This window comes from Equus caballus, chromosome 1 (genome assembly GCF_041296265.1).
Source record: "Equus caballus isolate H_3958 breed thoroughbred chromosome 1, TB-T2T, whole genome shotgun sequence".
In the NCBI taxonomy this organism is placed as follows: Eukaryota; Metazoa; Chordata; class Mammalia; order Perissodactyla; family Equidae; genus Equus; species Equus caballus.
In genome coordinates this window covers 31534680-31549665 of record NC_091684.1, presented here as the reverse complement: position 1 = coordinate 31549665, position 14986 = coordinate 31534680, and the positions used below count along the sequence as shown (strand labels likewise).

The 14986-nt window shown below is 38.5% G+C and overlaps 1 protein-coding gene across 3 annotated transcripts in view; it reads right to left on the bottom strand.

Annotated features, from left to right (window-relative positions):
* HPSE2 (heparanase 2 (inactive)) overlaps positions 1–14986 on the bottom strand; it is a 607109-nt gene that overhangs the window by 244194 nt on the left and 347929 nt on the right. For all 3 annotated transcript variants that reach the window (XR_011421956.1, XM_023641185.2, XM_023641195.2), the window contains exon 4: positions 11422–11595. Coding sequence is in view for 2 of the 3 variants with exons in the window: in XM_023641185.2 (XP_023496953.1) it covers positions 11422–11595 (174 nt within the window). In the remaining variant the exon portion in view is untranslated. The remainder of the gene's footprint in view (positions 1–11421; positions 11596–14986) is intronic.

The following is a 14986-nucleotide window of genomic DNA, read 5'->3' as shown; positions in this document are numbered from 1 at the left end:
CTTCCCCTTAACTCCTGGAAACCACTGGTCTGTTTACTCACTTTCTATAGCTTTATTTTTTTCCAGAATGTCATATAGTTAGAATGGTGGCTCATAGTCTTTTTTTTTTTAACTTTTTATTGAGATTATGATAGTTTACAACCTTGTGAAATCTCAGTTGTGCATTGTTGTTTGTCAGTCGTGTTGTAGGTGCACCCCTTCACCCTTTGTGCCCACCTCCTATCTCCCCTTTCCCCTGGTAGCCACTAATCTCTTCTCTTTGTCTACATGTTTAACTTCCACATGTGAGTGGAGTCATACAGAGATTGTCTTTCTCTATCTGGCTTATTTCACTTAACATAATACCCTCAAGGTCAGTCCATGTTGTTGTGAATGGGACGATTTTATCCTTTTTTATGGCTGTGTAAAATTCCATTGTATATATATACACTATATCTTCTTTATCCAATCATCAGTTAGTGGGCACTTAGGTTGCTTCCATGTCTTGGCTATTGTAAATAATGCTGCAATGAAAACAGGGGTGCAACAGACTTTTGGAATTGCTGATTTCAAGTTCTTTGGATAGATAGCCAGAAGTGGGATGGCTGGGTCATATGGTATTTCTATTTTTAATTTTTTGAGAAGTCTCCATACTGTTTTCCATAGTGGCTACACCAGCTTGCATTCTCACAAGCAGTGTAAAAAGGAACCAGAGGTTTCCTTTTTCTCCACAACCTCTCCAACATTTGTTACTTTTTGTTTTGGTTATTTTTGCCATTCTGATGGGTATAAAGTGATATCTTAGTGTAGTTTTGATTTGCATTTCCTTGGTGATCAGTGATGATGAGCATCTTTTCATGTGCCTATTGGCCATCCATATGTCTTCTTTGAAGAAATGTCTGTTCATGTCCCCTGCCCATTTTTTGATTGGGTTGTTTGATTTTTTTTTGTAGTTGAAGTGTGTGAGTTCTTTATATAGTATGGAGATTAACCCTTTGTTGGATATATGACCTGCAAATATTTTCCCACTTGGTGGGTTGTTTTTTTGTTTCAATCCTGTTTTCTGTTGCCTTGGAGAAGCTCTTTAGTCTGATGAAGTTCCATTTGTTTATTCTTTCTATTGTTTCCCTTCTCTGAGAAGACATGGTGTCCAAAAAGATCCTTTTGATAGTGATAGTCAAAGAGTGTACTGCCTATATTTTCTTCTAGAAGCCTTATGGTTTCAGGTCTTACCTCTAGGTCTTTGATCCATTTTGAATTTATTTTTGTGAATGGTGAAAAAGAATGGTCAATTTTCATTCTTTTACATGTGGCTGTCCAGTTTTCCCAGCACCATTTGTTGAAGAGACTTTCTTTTCTCCATTGTATGCCCTCAGCTCCTTTGTTGAAGATTAGCTGTCCATAGATGTGCGGTTTTACTTCTGGGCTTTCAATTCTGCTCCATTGATCTGTGCACCTGTTTTTGTACCAGTACCATGCTGCTTTGACTGCTGTAGCTTTGTAGTATGTTTTGAAGTCAGGGATTGTGATGCCTCTCGTTTTGTTCTTTTTTCTCAGGATTGTTTTAGCAATTCAGGGTCTTTTGTTGCCCCTTATAAATTTTAGGATTCTTTGTTCTATTTCTGTAAAGCATGTCTTTGGGATTCTGATTGGGATTGCATTGAATCTGTGGATTGCTTTAGGTACAACGGACATTTTAACTACGTTTATTCTTCCAATCCATGTACATGGAATGTCTTTCCGTCTCTTTATGTCATCATCAATTTCTTTCAGGAAAGTTTTATAGGTCTTTCACTTCCTTAGTTAAATTCATCTCAAGGTATTTTATTCTTTTTGTTGGGATTGTCTTCTTGAGTTCTTTCTCTGTTCATTCGTTATTAGAGTATAGAAATGCTACTGATTTATGTAAGTTGATTTTATACCCTGCAACTTTGTTGTAGTTGTTGATTATTTCTAATAGTTTTCCAGTGGATTCTTTGGGGCTTTCTATATATAAGATCATGCTGTCTGCAAACAGTGAGAGTTTCACTTCTTCACTCCCTATTTGATTCCTTTTATTCCTTTCTCTTGACTAATTGCTCTGGCCAAAACCTCCAGTACTATGTTGAATAAGAGTGCTGACAGAGGGCATCCTTGTCTCGTTCCTGTTCTCAGGGGGATGGCTTTCAGTTTTTGCCCATTGAGTATGATGTTGGCTGTGGGTTTGTCATATACGGCCTTTATTATGTTAAGGTAATTAACGTCTATCCCCATTTTGTTAAGAGTTTTTAGCATAAATGGCTGTTGGATCTTGTCAAATGCTTTCTCTGCATCTATTGAGATGATCATGAGGTTTTTATGCCTCAGTTTGTTGATGTGGTGTATCACGTTGATTGATTTGTGGATGTTGAACCATCCCTGTGTCCCTGGTATGAATTCCACTTGATCATGATGTATGATCCTTTTGATGAATTGCTGAATTCTCGTTGCCAAAATTTTGTTGAGAACTTTTACATCTACGTGCATCAGCAATATTGGCCTGTCATTCTCCTTTTTCGTGCTGTCCTTGTCAGGCTTTGGTATCAGCATGATGTTGGCCTCATAGAATGTGTTAGGAAGTGTTCCGCCCTCCCTAATTTTTTGGAATAGCTTGAAAAGGACAGGTATTAAATCCTATCTGAAAGTTTGGTAGAATTCTACAGGAAAGCCATCTGGTCCTGGGGTTTTATTCTTTGGGATGTTTTTGATTGCTGTTTCAATCTCTTTCCTTGTGATTGTCTATTCCGATTGTCTGTTTCTTCCTGATTCAGCTTTGGCAGGTTGTAAGAGTCTAAGAATTTATCCATTTCCTCTAGGTTACCCATTTGGTTGGCATATAGTTTTTTGTAGTATTCTCTTATAATCCATTGTATTTCTGTGGATTCTGTTGTTATTTCTCCTCTTTCATTTCTGATTTTGTTTATTTGAGCTTTCTCCCTTTTTTTCTTTGTAAGTCTGGCTAGGGGTTTGTCAATTTTATTTATCTTCTCAAATAACCAGCTCTTTCTTTCATTGATCCTTTCTACAGCCTTTTTTGTTTCAATAGCATTTATTTCTGCTCTGATTTTTATTCTTTCTCTCCTTCTGCTGACTTTGGGCTTTGTTTGTTCTTCTTTTTCTACTTCAGTTAGGTGTAATTTGAGATTGCTTATTTGGGATTTTTCTTGTTTGTTAAGGTGTGCCTGAATTATGATGAATTTCCCTCTTAATACAGCTTTTGCTGTATCCCATATGAGTTGGTATGGCATGTTATCGTTTTCATTTGTCTCCAGATATTTTTTGATTTCTTCTTTAATTTCTTCAATGATCCATTGCTTCTTCAATAGCATATTGTTTTAGTCTCCACATCTTTGTCCCTTTCTCAGCTTTTTTCTTGCAATTAATTTCTAGCTATATAGCATTATGATTGGAGAAGAGGTTTATTATTATTTGTAGAGGCTCGCCTTGTTTCCCAACATATGGTCTATCCTTGAGAATGTTCCATGCACACTTGAGAAGAATGTGTATTCTGCTGTTTTTGGATGGAGTGTTCTATATATGTCTATTAAGTCCAACTGTTTTAGCTTTTCATTTAATTCCACTGTTTCCTTTTTGATTTTCCATCTGGATGATCTGTCTAATGACGTGAGTGGGGTGTTGAGGTCCCCTACTATTATTGTGTCATTTTTGCTATCTTCTTTTAGGTTTGTTAATAGTTGCTTTATGAACTTTGGTGCTCCTATGTTGGGTGCATAGATATTTATGAGGGTTATTTCTTCTTGATGTAGTGTCCCATTGATCATTATATATTGCCCCTCTTTGTCTCTCTTTACCTGCCTTATCTTGAAATCTACTTTTTCTGATATAAGTATTATGACACCTGCTTTCTTTTGTTTGCCATTAGCTTGGAGTATCATCTTCCACCCCTTCACTCTGAGCCTGTATTTGTCATTGGAGCTGAGGTGTGTTTCCTGGAGGCAACACATGGTTGGATCTTGTTCTTTAATCCATCTTGCCACTCTGTGTCTTTTTATTGGAGAGTTCAATCTGTTTACATTGAGGGTGATTACCGATCTATGCGGGCTTAATGCTGTCATTCTGTCACTCGTTTTCCAGTTTTCCTGCATTTCCTTTGTTTCTCGTCCTGTGTGTTTTGGTCTACCCATTGACTTCTGCAGCTTCTTATGCTGTGTTTCTTAGTTTTTTCCGTATTTATTTTTTGTGTCTCTGTTCTGCTTTTTAGTTTATTGGCTATCCTGAAGTTTGTATTCAGAATCTCATGCATAACATAGTCCATTCTCTGATGGCTTCTTATTTCCTTAGTCTAAACGAATTCAGTCCCTTACCTCCTCCCCTCCTAAGTTATTATTCTCATATCTTATTCCAACTTGTGTTGTGAGTTTGTGGTTAAAGTGACAAGGTTGTCTTTGTTTTTGGTGTTTTCCTTCCCTTTATCCTAATGCTATAGATAAATATTTGCTATCCTATTCTGATTCTATCTATTTGTCTCCTTACTCTGTGTTTTGTGACCCCTTTCTCCCTTTTTTTTTCAGGTATGAGGGCCTTCTTGAGGATTTCATGGCTACGAAGTTCCTTACCTTTTGTTTGTCTGGGAAAGATTTAATTTCTCCCTCATATCTGAAGGATATTTTTGCTGGATAGAGTGTTCTTGGCTGAAGATTTTTATCCTGTAAAGTTTTGAATATGTCATTCCATTCTCTCCTAGCTTGTAAGGTTCCTGCAGAGAAATCTGCTGAAAGTCTGATAGGGGTTTCTTTGTAGGTTATTTTCTTCTGCCTTGCTGACCTGAGTATTCTTTCTTTGTCATTCATTTTTGCCATTTTTACTACTATATGCCTTGCAGTAGGTCTTTTTACATTGACACATCTAGGAGATCTGAAAGCGTCCTCCACACACATTCCCTAGATTTGCGAAGTTCTCTGCTATTATTTCTTTGAGCATGCTTTCTGCTCCATTCTCCTTCTCTTCACCTTCCAGAATACCTATAATTCTTATGTTGCATTTCCTCATTGAGTTGGATATTTCTCTGAGACTTTCTTCATTTCTTTTTAGTCTCAGTTCTCTCTCCTCCTCTGTCTGGATCAATTCAACATGTCTATCTTCGATTATGCTGATTTGCTCCTCTATGGTGTCCACACGAGCATTCAGGGAATCCATATTTTGTTTTATCTCTTCCATTGTGTCTTTCATCTCTAGTATTTCTGATTGATTCTTCTTTATAGTTTCAATCTCTTTTGTGAAGTAGCTCCTGAACTCATTGAATTGTTTCTCTATATTCTCTTTTACCTCATTGAGTTTTTTGACAATAGCTATTCTAAATTCATTGTTGTTTAGTTTACTCATTTCTGAGTCCTCAGGACAGAATTCTGGGTATTTGTTTTCTCTCTGGGCTGGAGTCTTGATGAACTGCTTGATGCTGGCAGTACGAGTTTTTCCCATTGTGATATTATTCGGTTCCAGTTACAGCCTATCGCCACTTGATGGGGGTCAAGAGCCACATATTCTGAGCCCTCCTCCTTCAGCCAAGATGGCACAGCACAGCACGGGTGAGGGGGGCACTTTCTCTTGAGCGCAGTCTCTAGTTTCCTGATTAGCTCTCACTGTCTGGTTTCCTGGGGTCTTGGCTTGATCAGGTCACTCCACATGAAAGCTTTCACCCCATTAGAGGGCTTCTCCCTAGGCTGCAAGGGCGCTAGGGAGTCCTGGGTGATCCTGCAGATGTGCAACCCCTCCCATACTCCTTCCCTCATGGAGCCTCCCACAGCAGTGATGCCAGATTTTAGGAGAGTGAGTGAAGTTCTCTCTTACCCCATTCCAGCTCCTCTAAGGGGGGCTCCAGCCTCTCTACCCTCTGTTGTTTGGCTGCCATGACTCTGCGAGGATTCCTGTGCTATTAGGATATTTTCTGTTGGAATATGGTTGCTCCTTTTTGTTGTATGTTGGAGGGGAGAGAGTCCTGGGCAAGCTCATTCCACCATGATGCTGACGTCACTCCATGAATCAGCTCACAGTGTTTTAAATGAGATATGAAGTTAGCCTCATATGCTGTGAACAGTCACTGTTGGTGCATGTCCATTACTCGAAACCAAAAAATGACCAAAGTAGGTTTTCTGTCCTTTGTCAACCACATATGGACAGAGAAGTCACTGGTGTGTCAAGGAGGTAAGTCAGAACAACAGATTCAGTCTAGTTTTACAAGTTACTGACAGGTCTTTAAAATATTTAAGAAGAGCTGGCAAGAGTTCTATTGGACCATGTCAGTTAGATGTGTTCTCTTTCATCATCTCCTGTTCTGAGCAAACAAAGTTGAGTTTAAGAAATGAGTGGAAGGTAGTAATTATTTACTATGTTCCTTCAAGTGTCAATTGCATCTCAGCGGTGGCTCATATCAGTGAGAACAACAAAATAGACCATCTTGGTCATATCAATGATTCATCAAACGTCCACACACGGCAGCTATCCCACCTAAGCTTTCCTGAACTATCTAACTAACCCTAAACAGTTATGCCATAAGTTCTAACACTAAACCATGTTCATGAGAGAACATGGTTCTCCACTATGACAATGAATCAAATAAAGAACTGATGCACTTCAAACATCAATAAATTCTCTTACTAATCAAAGGATAATTAATTTCAGTGCTTGAAAATGTAAGTCATGAATTTATGAACACTTCTGTGCATTAATGTATATTTTTATACTATATTATTTGTTAGTTTAATAACTTCCTTGATTTATTCTATACTCATTTCTAACTCTAAGGGCTCCTTCCAGTTTTAATATATGAGGGTTTAATAGTTCAATAATCTTGAGTTTATCTTGCCTTTACATTTAGATAATAAGCTCCTAGAGACTGAGAATTCCTTGCTCTTTATATTTACTGGCTATCACAGTGTACTCCACCAAGAAATACAGTAGTGGGCAGAGAAGGATTTTAAGGATATCCTCCAACTCCCACTCTAGCACTTGGCACAATATTTTGCATAGCAGGTGCTCAATATGTATACATTAAATATTAAATACAAATTAAATGACTAAATAGCATGAGAGTATGTATGTGGAGAAAAAATTAAGAAGATGAAGGTGATGATGGTAAGAAGCAGGCAGGGAGAGGGAAAGGAGAGAAGTAAGAAGTTAAAGAAACTTTATATGGCTTCTCGTCTTCCCCTCTCCTTCTCTTTCCCTCTCTTCTCCTTCCCTAACCATCAAAACTCTATTCTATGAAAATATAGTTCTCTCAAGTTCTGGGCTATGACCTAGCCTCATAAACAATTGGTAATGTGATGGTGGCTCAACTCTGCTTGGCCTTCACAAGGCGATCACTATTATATATACACAGATATACATGTTCAAAAGGTATAAACAGCTAGACATAAATACATCATACATTTATCCACATAAACACAGACTAAATGCTTAAGAAATATTGAGTAAATGAATGAATAAATAAAGCTGAGCTGCCAGAATCATCATCTCTAAGGGGCTAAATTTTGTAAGGTCAGAAATTTGATTTCATGAATCACTTAGCAGACATCAAGTTCCAGGGAATTGAGCCATACAACTAAAATCATAAGATAACTGGTGAATGTATAGGTCAGGTGTAGGTATGAATATATGACACTGATTCAGTAATTAATTATAGTAGTTTTTATCTGTTCACAGAAATGAGTTGATCTAATTGGGAAGCACACTTAATTTGAGGGGCAATTTCATAAATGTAGAGTTCAGTTAGAGATGCTGCATTATCTTCAGAGGCTTCTTGTTAAGGATGGCCCTCTAGAGAACAAACAACATCTCCCTGGAGCAGAGTTGGACTATTCTATCTTATTGAGACTTTTCCTAATAAGACTATCTTATTCTACACTTCTAGGATTTGAAACCCTGCTTCAAAATCCTCTAGTTCTTCCTTACTTTAGATTCACCAGTGATTAATAAAAATGCAAATAATTACAGTTATCACCTAGCATTAATCAAATGCAGAGTTTATAATTTATTACATTTAAGGAAACATTTTATTTCCACAAAATGTAGTTGTTAAAAATCCTGTATCAAGAAAGTCATTCTTTCATAGACTTTGACATGCTAAACTTTCTTAGTCTTTACCTCTTGATATTGGGTGTATCTCGCTTTTGTGGTCTGTAGCCCATATTATTCACTGATTTCAAAGGAGGAAAAAAAAAGTAATTTAGTCCCTTGAAGTTTAGCTACTCTAGGAGAAACAACCAAAGAAATGTCTACTTTGGTTTTTCCAACGTTAGATTTGCTAAGAGATAAAATGCTTGTTAACAGGATGTGAGTATGTGGGAAGATGAGTGACAAGAGGACTGACCAGTTCTATTGTCCCTCCCTATATCTGGAAATAATGATTAAACTATTCCCTCTGTCCAAAAAGATAAGGTTACAAAGAAGAAAATGGATAAAAGATTGGAGAGACGAGTCTAGGCCAGGAAGATGACCATGCAGATAATTTTGAGGGAAAAGGACCTGAATACACAACACAGAATGTTGTGAGAAGAACACACTAGAAATCTTAAGGAATATGATTCTAGCACATTCATTCACGTAGAAAGAATTAAAAGAAGCAGCAAAATAAATCTTCAAACCCGAAAAGGTATGTTGAGTTGGGCAGATTATTTATAAGTCATATTAAAAAACAGAAATGTAGTTTTTAAAATAAAAGCAAGGAGGGAAAAATGAACCAAGTCTAGTCTTCTTGACTAGAGCTTCAAAACTCATCTGTATCTGCCTTGATAGAAATACTCACAAAATCATTACCACATACTTTCAATTTGATTGAATTTTTAAATTCATAGATTTGGTTATTTTCCTATCTATTCCTATCTATATCCCCACCTATTTTCTCACCTGTGATTGTGCCTTTTTTCCTCCTCAGAAATGATACTTTGTTTTCGTTAAGCTCTGAAGAGGCACTTAAAAGATGATGAAGGGAATCAAGTGTTGTGTGGCTAAGGTGACTAAATAACATTATTTTAAAGTAATTAGCTCCGTCTCCAAACTATTTGGCATAGCTGGGGGGAAGCAGGTGGGTGAGGAGCGGCAGGCTCTCAGTTGTCTGGAATAGACGGGTATCTACAGAAGGATGTGTATATTCTCTCCCTACCCACCTGCACCCCCAAATCATTCCAGTTATACCAATTAAAGATTTATTAAGTTTAACAAGCTCCCACATTCAGAGATGCCAAAAACCCTGGAGGAATATCCCCATCAATCACTTGTAAGTAACTTTTAATTGCTTAGCGCTTATTTATAACTAGCTAAGATTTTTTTACAACCAATTTCATTTCGGTAGCACAATATTTTAAAAAGAAAACAAACAAACAAAGCCTTTAGGCAGAGCATGTATTCTCTAATTCACCAGAGGCCCTTACACTCCTTACAGTCTTACACTCACCCACTTTAAACATTGTATCTAATTGGTCCCTCATGAAAGGCATAATGCCTTGTTTGGGGGAATGCACTGTTTGAAGAATATTTTGCTCTGTTTAGGGAAGAGAGCTAAGTCGTGTGGTGTCTGATATCAGGGTAGGGTAATTTTAGGAGTGGGGTGATGAGTAGACAACATAAAATACCAAAGAATGTTTAGGGGCATGAAATAGAAGATGGGAAGGGAAGGGATCAGAAAAGGACTTTCCCTACTATGCAGTAATTTTGCCAAGTTCAAAGCTGATCACATCACTCTAGCTTTTGTCACAGAATGTATGATACCCAGACTGGTTGGGAAGATAAAAACCTCAGGCTACTCCAGTTCTACCCCCTACAGCCAAAGCATCTTTCAGTTCAGCTCAGTGGATCTCCATTTGGCCCCTAACTCTCCCCAAATTTCCCCCACTCCAGGGGAGGAAGAGAGAAAGAAAGAGCAAAAGGAAAGAAACTGAGACTACATTCCAGTTAATGACGACTGATAGGAAAATAGGACAATTGTTCTTATATAAGACCCTCATCCCTTGCTATCTTATTATGAGGACTTAAAATTCTAGAGTGCAATAAATACACACGGGCACGTGTATGTGTGCACACACACACATACACAGAGCTTCAAACAAGTATGGGTTAGCTATGGATATGTGAAGCCATGGACAAAAATGTTGATATCGATTTGTAACAGTAATTTTAAGAGATGTCTTGGTTTGTTAGACTTAGTTGTTTTGTTCTAAGGTCCACCAAAATGTCTTTTAATTAGAGAATCAGAGTATTTTCAAATTTATACTATCCATAATTTTAACTAACACCCATACTAACTGACTCAACATTAGTCATCCAAATACCATATGATTTCATTCATACGTGGAAGATCAAAAAACACATGGATAAAGAGAACAGGTTAGTGGTTACCAGAGGGGAGGGGGGAGGGGGTGGGTGAAAGTGGTAAAGGGGCATATATGTATGGTGACAGATAAAACTGGACTATTGGTGGTGAGCACAATGTAGTCTATACAGAAACTGATAAATAATAACATACACCTGAAATTACACAATGTTATAACCATTATGACATCAATAAAATAATTTTAAAAAATATTAGGGAGTTATAGAATCTATAGAATATCATATATATCACACACACACATATATATCATTAGGAAAAGTAGTGTAATTGAGGCAATATTTCTCCAAAGTGCATTCCATGGACTATTGTTCCATGGGATGATAATAGGTCTCTATCGCTCTCTCTCTCTCACACACACACAGTTCAATGATTAAACATGGCGGGCTACAAAATGTGCAGTGCCCCGTGCAAAAGGAAAAAGTGAGTCCCATTGTTAAAAAATTAAGAATTTTAAGATGACGACAGCAGAACATTAAACCAAGCATGGGTCTCTTCTAAGCATAGGGCCCTATGTGACTGCATAGGTTGCACACCCCTGAAAACAACACTGGTTAAATGGTTTAAGAAATGCTGGGTTAAAAAACGTTATACAGCTTTCATTGCAGCAGGACTTCTCAGAGCCTTTTATATGCTAACATGTATTGTGAACCTTCAAGAGGTACATATACTGTAGAGCAATCTCCAAATATATTTGACCAAGCTCTTTTGAATTATTATAAGGGTCATCTTGTAGGACCAGTGTTCCATAGAACACACATTGTAAAATGCAGCTCAGGCTGTGCAGACAGGTTGTACCTGGTTTAACATCAATTTGTTAGTTGTAAATCACATATGGCATTTCCCCCTATTTGGAATGAGGTAACTAGAGATAACTGTAGATTCAAATGGTGTGGATTCACTAAATCTACTGTCCTTCACTATTTGGTCTTTTAATATTCGGAAGGTCAACTCAGCGGCCAAACATCCCAAGTGTTTTCTGGGCCAGTGGACTAGAGATGGTCTGAGACTATATCCCAGGCCAACTTATTTTTCACCCTTTATCTTGTCAATTCAGAGGAAATAACATCCTTACTTACCATTACCCAGTTCCCAAGAAATGTTGTACTTTTTGCTGGCGCTGTACTTCAACAGACTCAGGGCACTAGAACTGTTCCAGGAGTTATTGGGATTACGGCACAGTGCATTTAGAGCAAATATCAGGTGGAGTCCCGAGCAATCAGCAAAGTTATAAAGTTTGTCTAGAGACCTGGCTGGGAAGAAGCAGAGAAAGGCTTGTAACTTTCAAATCAGCATTCCAACAAAAGGAAAACATTAGCTACTACAAAAAGCCTTCCTATGAGCTTCCTGCCAATAGGAATTACACAGACAGGCTTCTAAAAGGGACTATTACCTTTAGGTTTGGGGTACATTTCAAGGTGGTTTTAGAAAGCAACACACCCAATTCCAGCTAGAGGTTGCAAATTGGCAACCAACTCTAGTCCACAGTATGTTCTATTTGTTAACAAAACAATTGAATTGCTAACATTTAAAAATGGGAAGATATACAAAGTAGCTAGATTTCTAGCTTTTCTTGAAAAGTCAGAAGATCTGGCACTGCTGGTTCTATAATTGTTTTGTGTTTTGGTGAGGAAGATTGGCTCTGAACTAATATCTGTTGCCAATCCTCCTCTTTTTGCTTGAACTAGCAATAATAATTATTACCTAGATTTTCTTTTTAATCTATTTCTGGTGTCTCTCTAGTTACTATTTTGTTTCTTTTCTTCCTTTTGTTGCCACAGAACTTCAAGAAGTAAGTTCAGGGGCAGGTACCGTGGCACAGCAGTTAAGTGCACACGTTCTGTTTCTCTGCAGGCCGGGGTTCACCAGTTCGGATCCCAGGTGCGGACATGGCACCACTTGGCATGCCATGCTGTGGTAGGTGTCCCACATAGAAAGTAGAGGAAGATGGGCATGGATGTTAGCTCAGGGCCAGTCTTCCTCAGCAAAAAGAGGAGGATTGGCAGCAGTTAGCTCAGGGCTAATCTTCCTCAAAAAAATAAATAAATAATTAATTAATTAATTTTAAAAAAGTAAGTTCAAGGTACCAGAGTCTATTCCTTTTTCTCTAGCACTCATTTTTGAAGTTCACACCCCTACCCTAAATCTAGTTTCCAACTTCACTGTTTGATTAACCATAATAGCTTTTTTTCTCAGTCCTTTTTCTACTCAATTTCTCACCAACGCCTACTGTCATTGACCAGCACCTCCTTGAAACTGTCTTCTTTTGGGTTCCTTAAGACTACTTTTCCTGTTCTCCTCTATCTTCTCTGCCCTTTTTTCCTCTTCTTCCTGACCTTTATGTGTGGACATTTCTTCAGGTTTTGTCCTCAGCCATTTTATCCTTCAGAAGTCTCAAGAACCTTCACAGCATCAACTATCAGCACTATATAGACGACTCCCAAGCCTGTTTTCTCTTATATCTCCCTCTAGCCTCAGCTCCTCCTCATCTTCAACTGTCTGCTAGACAAGGCTCTTTAGAATTATATTTGCATGAGATGCCAAGGCATCTGGAGGACATAGAGGCATTGGCACCCTCTAGTGAAGAGAGTACAAAGTTGTCTTTAAGTATCTGCTTGCTTGAATGGAAGCTGACAGCAAATGTTCCAAGCAATTGCATTTGTCACTGAACTAACATCTCTGCCAATCTTCCTCCATTTTGTATGTGGGATGCTGCCACAGCATGGCTTGAGGAGCAGTGTGTAGGTCAAGGCCCAGGATCCAAACCTGCAAACCCTGGGCAGCTGAAGTGGAGCACATGAACTTAATCACTATGCTACTGGGCTGACCCCCTTGGTTTTGTATTTTTTTAATAAAATGATAGAAAAAGTGTGAGGAGACCAGGCCAGGAAAGATGACTGGCTGGTGAGTTTTGGAAAATAGATCAGCTTAGCAGCACTTCCAAAAAATTTCACTCAATTCCACATTTTTTATATTTCTGAGAACAGAAATATCATAACCATTAGTAGAAACATGCTCATTGTCAGGTTGATCCCAGATACCATGAACTCTATTTACCGTGTGTTCCATACCCATCCCATTCCTTCATTTCTATTGCCACCATTCTTGTCCTGGATCTCATTTCCACTTGCATGAATAATCACAACAATATCTGTAATTGCCTGTCTACTTCTAGTGTCTTCCCGTCCTGTCAGATTCATCTTCCCCCAACCACTTTCAGCCGTTTCACTCACCCTCAAAACCTTACTGGATTTTCAAGACCTTTTACTTCCTTAGTTCAAGGCCTCTACAACTCAACCATAATTCCCCTCCCCCTCCCCCACTTCAGGCCTCTCTATTGTTGTCAATGAGTTCCTTGTTGGCGTCAGTCAGTTCTGCTTATTATACAATTCCATGCCCCACTGATCTTTGCTCTAATTATTCTCCTCATTTGGCATGCCTTTTTTCCTCTCTTAAATACATTCAAATCTTACTTGTCCTTTTAGGAGTGTTTTCCAAGATATGGATGACATGACTAAGATCTCCACCTGTTGAAAAGCCATTTCTTCAATGAGGCTAATCTCAGCTTTACATTACCAACAAGTAAGATCAATGAATTCACAATAAGATATAAATGACAGTCATTTTACTTAGTTTCCTCAGGTCTTGGCACTTTAAAAATAAAACAGACAAACAACAATCCAACATACAAAAAATAGGATGCTTGTCAAATTAAGCAACTGGTTGGCTGATATTTCTAGTAGGATTAATTCATTTATTCAACAAATATTTATTGAGCACTTACTATATACCAGGCAATATTATGGTCCCTAGAGTTACAGCAATGAACAAAACACAACATAGGTCCTAGTCTCATGGAGCTTACATTTTATGTGGTTACAGTGGGGGTCCATGGGGGGAGGTAAAGCAGGCTAGGCGAGTGTAGAACCAATGCAGGTGGTATGCTATAAGCCTCACTGATAAGGTAACATTTGGGCAGAGACCTGATGGAGGTGAGAGAGTATGTCAAGTGGACAACTATAGAAAGAATTCCAGCCAGAGGGTACAGTAAAGGCAAAGGCCCAAGGCAGGGAGGAGACTGGTGAATGTGAAGACCAGCAAAGGGTCTAGCGTGGCTGCCCCAGAATGAGGGAAAGGGAGAGCAGTAGGGGATGAGGTCAGAGTGGTAGCAGGACCAGATTGTGTAGGGCCTTACTGACCATCATAAGGACTTTGGCTCTTACCCTGAATGACACAGGAAACCACTGGATGGTTTTGAACATGACCTGATTCACATTTTAAAAGCATTACTCTGGCTGCTGAGCTAAAAAGAGACTGCAGGGGGAATAGAGGGAAAGGTGAAAACAAGGAAAGTAGTTAGGAGTCTTTAGTAATAATTTAGACAAGGGACCATAGCAGCTTGGACTAGGGTGGTAGCAGCAGAGTGGCAGAAGCGGTTGGGTTCCTGGAATGTTTTAAAGGTAGGGCTGATAAGATGAGCTGAAGGGTTGGGTATGGAGTGTGAGAAAAAAAGAGTCAAGGAAAACTCAAGTTTTTGGCTTGAACAAGAGAAACATGAACTTGACATTGAAGAAGGAAGTGTTGAAGACAGAGAAGGGAGGAGGGGAAGGCAAAGATCAGAATTTTGGTTTTGGGCACATTAAG